Source organism: Miniopterus natalensis, chromosome 8 (genome assembly GCF_054644295.1).
Source record: "Miniopterus natalensis isolate mMinNat1 chromosome 8, mMinNat1.hap1, whole genome shotgun sequence".
Classification (NCBI taxonomy): Eukaryota; Metazoa; Chordata; class Mammalia; order Chiroptera; family Miniopteridae; genus Miniopterus; species Miniopterus natalensis.
Window position 1 is genome coordinate 38,427,841 of NC_142088.1, and position 8,270 is coordinate 38,436,110.

The 8,270-nt window shown below is 50.7% G+C and overlaps 1 protein-coding gene across 1 annotated transcript; it reads right to left on the minus strand.

Annotated features, from left to right (window-relative positions):
- Nucleotides 1–777: 777 nt before the first annotated feature.
- Nucleotides 778–6,473, minus strand: HOXD4 (homeobox D4). The gene is made up of 2 exons (XM_087819750.1): nt 4,885–6,473; nt 778–4,336 (listed from the first exon to the last, which is right to left on the minus strand). The coding sequence occupies exons 1-2, from the start codon at nt 5,309–5,311 to the stop codon at nt 4,011–4,013; spliced, it is 753 nt and encodes a 250-aa protein (XP_087675876.1). The 5' UTR covers nt 5,312–6,473; the 3' UTR covers nt 778–4,010.
- Nucleotides 6,474–8,270: the final 1,797 nt, after the last annotated feature.

Genomic DNA, 8,270 nt, shown 5'->3' on the forward strand with positions numbered 1-8,270 from the left:
CATGTCCACGCGTCCGAGGCGAGCGCTTCCATATATTAAGGACACATGTCTGATTTTACGCATTCGGCTCGTTTCCTGTCTCGAGCAAGTCCCCCCCTCTCCATGGACTTCGGAACCGCTGTCTCGGCCCCTCTTCGAGGCGAGGCCAAAACGTGAAAAAGCCCTCGCGATAAAAATAGCGCATGCCACTTTTTATAGTGGGGAGTGTTTATTGTCGTCTGGACGGTGAAGGGGGCGCTGGGGGGAAGGAGGGGCAGGTGCTGGAGGCCCCACTGGGGCTCAGCAGCACCAGAAAAGTCGAAGGAGCCCACGATTGGAGGCCAGAGGGGTCAGGTCGGAGCAGCCACCGGCCAGCCCCAGCCTGGCCCAGAACCCAGCACTGTACACACTCTCCCTTAGAGCTGGGGGTGGGGTGGGGAGGTGTCTCACCCACCACGTCACAAACACAGGCTGAAGGGGTCTGGGGCTGCCAGGGGCCACGAAGAAAGCCAACTTGGAGCCTCCTTTTAGGCCAGTAACTTATTTTCCTTTAAAACATAATGCCCGCCACCCAGCAGCCTGAATTCAACCCCAGGCTTCCCAATGCTCACAGTATATGGTGGCTAAGTTGGCAGTAGGTATGTATGGGGGAGGGTGTAATGATAGAATTGCTAAACCTTACACAGTTTAACGTTCATATGCCAGGCACAGTGCAGAAAATAAAAAATAGTTTATAGCAAGTGTTAGCTTTCTGAAGACTTAACGAAGAATGCTTCTGTGGAGGCACCAAACAGGAGGGAGATTTCACTATACCTTTTATTTCAAATATAGATCAATGAATTACATCAAAACTACAGGCAACAATTAGTATAAATAATACTTTAATCAGTGGCAGCAGAACATTGGTCAATTCTATTTAAAAAGCATCTTGTGTGAACAAACACCATGGGCTGACAATGTCATCTCCCAACAAAAGGCTGCAATGGACAAAGTGAGATGGGAGTCTGAGGAGCAATGTCCTCAGCAAACACTTCATTCCCTCTAGTCACAACCCCAACACAGCTTTAAAAAACACACACACCAAAACAAACACTTCTGGCTCATATTTGGGGGAACAAAGTGGAAACAAATAAAAGCAAATGGGCACTGAGTCTTTCCACAACTAGCTTTCTCCAGAGCACGTTCCCAGATGGAAACTCGTTTCCTTCCGTGCCCTAGGTGGTTGGGGGGCCCTGCTTCTTCCCTGCCCCACTCCTGTGGGCCCAAATGGACGCTGGGGTCCAGTTGGGACCTCAGGGTCGTGGGCTGCCCCCTGAGCCATCCAGGCTCCATTAACATTTCAAAAGACAATCCCTGGAAGCTGAGAAGGAGAGCTGAGGACTTATAAACAAAGAAGTTGTTTCTGTGATTAAGTTACTTTCCTAAGTAATGGGGCTATGTTTGAGAATGAGCTTGGATTTTCTTCATAAAAATATGCCTCTTGGCTTTCCCCTGGGGCAGGGGTGAAGGCATTTAAGTAGTTTTGGCATTTGGTCTAAACCTGGGTTAAGGAATCTAAACTTCTGGGAAGGGGGGAAATCTATATAATAATCTTTATAATATACAGGGGTGGGCAAAAGTAGGTTTACAGTTCTGAGTCTGCAAAACAGTATTATTGTATTATTTATTAATTATTGTATTATTTATGTCTTGCACTGGAAACCTAATTTTGCCCACCCTTGTATATTAGTTAAATGCTGTGAAAACATAAGAAGTTAAATGTATTCACAGACCTGGGTTTTAAGACAGAATCTTAGCAACTTTCCATCTTGCCTAAGGATAACTGCTCTTTTCAAGTGCTACATCCAAAAAAAAAAAAAAAAGAAAAGAAGGGTAGTTAGAGTCCAAAAGGTTAAGGGTTTAGAGGTCAGTCCTCCCGGCTGAAATACAGCTAATCGAATAGAAAATTTGTCCTCTGGATGAACCTGATTCTGTAATTTAGCCCCGAACTTCAGTAAAATACCTTTTCAGCTTCTCAACGTGAGGGCGTCAGAAAAAAGACATCTTGACTATGTATGAACTCTGTGCTTTTTGTCATAGAAACAATGATGTGAATAATGCAGGAATATCCATCTTTAATATCCCGACGTGCCGATATTCAAGTATTGCCATGTGCAAGTCTGAGAGCCAGGCTCACCCCAAGGAGGAACAAAGAGCTGTCCCCAGGGTCTAATACAAAAGACCAAGGCTTGGAAGATACTTTAGAGAAGTGGAATTTCAGCCTAGGGACTCCAGTGAATACCTGCCCTCAGCTCTCAGGAGACACTGAACCAAAGAACATGGGTGCAGAGAAAATCTTTTCTTTTCTCTACACTTAAATGTATTTTTAATTACCACTGAAACCTTCTAAAGTGTTCTGAAGCACTGAAAAAATAACCCCAATTCTGAGTCTCTCTTTCAAGCTCACCCTTTCTCCCTCCCCCCTTTTGTCACTTTTCTTCGATAGCTACAACCTGGGGTTTCTTTTTGGAGCCTGAGGCTTTGGGGTTTAAACTTTTGAAGCCTTGTTTCATTTGGGTATATGAACTCTGGTCATTACCTTTGACTCTTTCCCCCTTATCCCTAAGGGTCAGCATTTTAGAAAAATGAGCTTTGAACCCTTCCAGGCAAGGCATAAGAAAGATGACTGAAGAACATCTCCCCTGTTGTTTGAGAGTGGTTGTTTTAAACCCTATTCTCAAGGCAAGGAAGAGGGCCTGAAAACTTCTGTACTTTTACAATTTCTGCTTCTAACTGATAGGTTGAGAAAAACTTCCTTAAGATTTGTTTTAAAAATAAAAAAACTTCAGGGATAAACCCCTAAGCCCAACTTTTGTAGACTTCTAGATTCAATTAGTTTTTTCTTTCCTTTTTAAAGTAAGACTTCCTCTACCTCCCACTTTCTCCCCACTGCATACCCCCTCTTCCATATAGGCCATACACCAATCCCTATAAAACATTGCTATATGGGTTATTTGGGCAGTTGGAACCCAGTTGGAACAGAAAATTCAGTCGTTATCAAATGACCCAGAACAGAGGTTTTGTTTTCTTTCCCCAGGAGAATGTTGGACCATTTGTTCCTTCCTTTTTCCCCTTTCCTTTAACAACCCTGAATACTGGTTGTAGCAGGGTGCTGGAAAAAGCACATGTGAAAATACATTTTCAAGAATGCAACGCAGAGTGGACTCTTTGCTTCCCTCTAGAAGGGTTAAGGGCCCCTACACACATTTCCGGGCAATGGGGAGGGGGTGGGTTCAAAATGCCGGTTACAGCCAGAAGTCAGTCCACACATCTCTGATTCTGCTCCCTGAAACCTGGCCCCTTTTACCATCTTAAGGTTTTTGGCATTAAGATGTCAGTTATTTCTGTACCCCATTCCCCAACAAATAAATATTTAAGCAAATATAATCTAAACATAAAATAACCCGTTTCCACTTCCTTCTTAGAGTCATTTCTTTGGGAATGGGGCCAGTGGGAACAAAATATATATATATTTTTTTCTTCACACTGGAAATTATACAGACAACCCAGAAAGTTCATAAATCCTGGCCCAGTTCTCCTGCTTCCACTGAAAGCACCTAGCACAGGGGTGGCTAACCTGCGGCCTCAACTCCCCCACATTATTAAACCACAAGATCCCGGAGGGATGGGGTGGGGAAGGATGTTTGAATTCACACCGGGATAAAGCATCCAACCTTCATTTGTAAATTCAAAATCCAACAGCAGAGAGTTTCATGAGTTTAATGACTCACCAAGGTTTTATGTTCTCAGTAGCTCCTGCCATAGGATAATATACTTAGAGAGAGAATCCCGCCCCCCTCCCGCCCCCACACCTGCCTCAGGTAGGGGGCTGCCCTCGGGCAGGATGCTAACCTAGTCCCAGGGCGGCCAGCAGGCCCCAGGTCCACCCTACTGTACCTTAGAGCCCAGCGAGGTGACAGCGGGCCCGGCCTGCCCCCGCGGCTTCGGCTCAGCCGGGAGCGCAGGGAGGGATGGGCCCGAGGTCCCCACTTCTATAGGGTCGTCAGGTCCGTGTGGTGGTCCTTGGCCAACGGCTGCAAATGCTGGCTGGGGGCAGCTGAGGAAGAGCAGGAGGGGGACGCGGAGGACCTGCCTTTGGTGTTGGGCAGCTTGTGGTCTTTTTTCCACTTCATCCTACGGTTCTGGAACCAGATCTTGATCTGGCGCTCGGACAGACACAGGGTGTGCGCGATTTCAATCCGACGGCGCCGCGTCAGATACCTGTTAAAATGAAATTCCTTTTCCAGTTCTAGGACTTGCTGCCGGGTGTAGGCCGTCCGGGACCGCTTGGGCTCCCCGCCGGTGTAGTTGGGGTTCACTGGGAAACAAAACAGACAGCACCGTCAGGTCAGCGCCTGGCCACTAGTTAGGGCCGCGGCCAGCGCGCTCACTTCCTGGCGCGCCCCGAGGCCCGAGGCCCTCCCCGCGCTCCAAGCCGCTCTCCCTCCCTCCCACCCTCTCTCCCAGCGCGCACGTCCACTCCTGCCCACCCCATCACACCAACCCACTCCCCCCGGACGGCAACCGGGGATCCCCAACTGTGCTCCCATCTACCCGGCCCAACGGCCAGCGAAAGCTCCGGAATTTCCAAGCATTTTGGAAAGCCCCCTTTCCTCCACCGTGTACCCTCTGTTCTGAAAACGGAACCCTCCCCCACCCAACCCCCACCTCCACCCCCTTTTTTGCCCACAGACTTGCAGCCAGCCACATGGTCCCGGCCTGCTCCCTCAGCTATAAAAAATTACGGAGTTACTGAGGTGCCCAGTGAAGCCCCACACGCCCCCATCCACTCGCACCCCCTCCCTCCCAGGGCCCAGGCCGCTGGGCTGGGGTGAGGACTGAGGAGTCCCTGGGCCCCCGCCTTACCGGAATTCACGTGCACCTTCTTCATCCATGGGTAGACCACAGCCGGCTGCTTGAGCGCCGTCCCCGGGGGCGGCTGCTTGGGACCGCCCGGCTGGCTGCAGGCCCGGGCGCCTGGCAGGGGCGCGGGCGGGGGCGCAGGGGGCGCCGGGCACGGCTCTCCCGGGGCTCCGTAGTGGCCTCCCGGTTCTTGCGGGTGACCCCTCGTGGGCAGCACGGAGCCTGGACCAGGGCCGCCGCCTCCGAAGGTCTGCTCACCGAAGTCGGGCCGCGGGTAGAGCCCCGGGGGCTGGAAGTCAGCACCCTGGGCGCCGCCGCTGTAGTAGTCGGCTCCCTGCTCGCCTATGTAGCCGCCCTGCAAATATTCCTCGCACGGAGGGAACTTGGGGTCCACATACTTGGAGTTCACCATATACGAACTCATGGCCATTAATTTCAGAAGGTAGAAAATACTAATTTTTCTCGTGTTGTCTTTTTTTCTCCTTCCATAGGACCCTCCTACTTGCTGTCAACTGAATAAAGTTGGTGGCCATGTGACCACGCCAGCCAATAGCAAGGGAGCGAGTTTATCACTGGGTTGGTGAGCATCTCATAATTTTCACAAATTTAACTAAATAACATACGTGTAATCAAGTGACTCGCTGTGGCGCATTCGAGGGCCCCCACAAGATGTTACTGTACTTCTAACCCCCGGCACCCTCATTCCCCCCGCAGGTAATTCCAGCTTTTGTCTGCCACTGACTTTGCTAACCTCGAGTGCCCTATCCACTCACCGACCTGCCTGAAAACAGCCCCCCAAAGTGGGCACAGCTCAAAGGGGAATAAATTCCCGTATCTGTTGGGGTGTAGGCACCAAAAGGCTGGTGGGCAAAGCAGCTTCTTAGTTGGGCAGAGTACCCCAGCAGGCAGAGCTCCCGCCAGCCCAGCAGCGGGAACGGGGACTCTGCCATACAAAGGCTGATTCCCGGCTTTGTCCTCCTCAGGGTCACCCAAAAGTTACCACAATCTAGCTGGCCTGAATCAATTTAGGCAATGAGTAACCACCAAGCTTTCTGTGAGTGCCCAGGCTGGGGTGTTCCTAGCGAAAGCTGGGCCTTTTGGGTATGGCAAGAGGCTTCCACTGCCTCAGCCCGTGCAGCTGAGGGGTGCTCCAGGAAGGTGGTGAGGGCAACCCCACACACCCAAATGGACCCAAAGAACTCTGCACTCCTTCTTTCTAGTTTGCCGCCTTCTCACGCGGCAGTCAAAGGCCAGTAAGCCCCTCATTAGGCACCCTCCAACCTCCTGCTCCTCGAGGGCAGAGCTGGGGCTACCCAGCCTCCCACTGCACTCCCCCAGTTACCCAAAACCTAGACTTTTGGCCCCGAATTCATGCAACCAATTAGGGATTTACACAGGAGCCTCTGTATAAAGGTGAAGGGCTTCTTGAAGAAAAGGGTGCTCTGTGTCACGAGGCTCAGGCGGTCCTCCTGGAGTCCAACGTAATAAAAGAGAAAAAAGGCTATTGACCCACCCTGGCTGTTTCTGGCCTCTCCTTCCGACTCAGGCTATTTTGGAGAAAAGTGAAGTTTTTGCATCGACCATATATTCCCCTAGAATCGAATCTGTGACTATGTGGATACCACACAAATTCGGTTCTACAGGGTATATATAGACAACGTTACTACTTCCAGGTTCCACCCAAATTGGATACCCAGACCGCTGCCAGCCTTGGCCTCTTCTTCGGAGCCACCACCAGCCTGACACAGCCACCGGCATTTTCAGAGATGGTTCAGGTAGCCTGAAGGGCTTGGTGGCAATTTGCAGCAACGAGTTCCCCATCTTTGTACCAGGGCCAGGGTTACCAAGCAGCCAAGAAGCCAGGGCAGTCTTCTTAGGGAAGAAAAATTAATTCATCCCAGAAATGGTGGTTTTATTATTCCCCCTTCTCCAGATCCAAACATCACCCCCTCCCCTTATCAAGCGATATTTTCCAGAGAGGAGCAAATGCCCTCAGTGGTAGAAGAAAGGGAAGAGAGGAATATCTTCCATTCATTATATTTCCCAGGTCGGGGCAAGCCAGGTTGGCTCACAAAGCTAGTTCTTCAAAAAGTCGCACATTTACCTTCCTGGGCCCTGAGTTCGGCTGGCCTCTCCGTCCTGCTGCTGCTACTGCTGCTGCTGCAGACCCTGAGGCAGGCGCTGTTTGCAGGCATGGAGCTGCCCTGGGTTGGGGCCAGCGTACTAATAGTGAAGGGCAGGGTGAGGGGTCATTCGAAATCATTTACAAACATATCACAAAGTTTCATTATTTTTGCTTTGCAGACAGCAGCACACAAGAGTACAAAAGTTCATGAGTTTTGTGCCTGCCCCAGTGCCTCAGCACTGTCTGGGGCTCACCTCTCAGTTCAGGGCACTAAGAACACACACGCACTGAATGCCCGGATGAATTTCAGGGGCAGAGGGATGCCTGGGCTCGAGTGGGGCTTTGGGATCCCTGACTGTAGGTCAGAGGTGTTAAAAAATTTTTTTGTTTTGATTTTCCCCTCATGTTTCAAAAATTAGTTTCAGCCTGGTGGGGTGGAGCAGGGAGGCTCCCCTGTGCCCCCCAGCCTGGCAAAATTGGCTGCCTGCTTCTACAATGCACTTTGCATACTCCCCCCACCCCAATCCGTTGGTTCCAGTGCTTTGGCGATTTTGTAGGATTTCCTGGTGCTCATTCTAACAAGAGCTCTGAGGCTGCCCCAAGCCCACTTCTCTTGTCCCAGGGAGGTTTTCCCCAACTTCCCCTAATGTCAAGTGCTCCCACATACTCGCCATCTTGGGGACACTGGGCCTAGGCTTTATTGAGACAAATTGGGGGAGCCTGCTGGGCCGGGTGGGGACACGGTGAGGGTACACATTTTCATATTTGTTAGACGCTGTGACCTGCATTTCACCTTATTGCTCGACTTGTTCAGACAGGTCAAAGCCAATGAGTTATTGATGAACAAAAGCGTTAAATATTCACCTCCCGCACAACTGCTCGTACAAATGCTTTTGATCTTTGGTTTTTGTGCTGTGTTCAGCTACAGGGTGCCAAATGTGGGTTTTCAAGCGAGGACCATCAACAGAGGCAAGCACCCAAGAGCCAGGGCAGCGACAGAATGGGGGCAAAACAAGAGGGTTCTGGGGATACCAGATTTTCCAGCCCAGAGCCCGTTTCACTTGAGCCAGCCTGGTCTGTAGAGGGAAAGTATGTACTGGGCGAAATCTCCACTTCTCTGGTGAGCGCAACCCCCAGAGAATCGGCTAGGCTGCCCAGCCTGCAGGGCAAAGAAACCTGGCCCAGAGTCAAGTCCCAGCTTCTTTGACCCTGGAGAGAGGGTGTCTCACCAGAGGGGGAAGAGTGCCTGATTCCTATAGCCCTC

Excerpts from the sequence above, each read along its gene's own strand:
- HOXD4 (XM_087819750.1), bottom strand. The coding sequence starts at position 5,311 with ATGGCCATGAGTTCGTATATGGTGAACTCCAAGTATGTGGACCCCAAG. Across the intron at positions 4,337-4,884 it reads GAAGGTGCACGTGAATTCCG|TGAACCCCAACTACACCGGC; the intron begins GTAAGGCGGGGG and ends TTTGTTTCCCAG.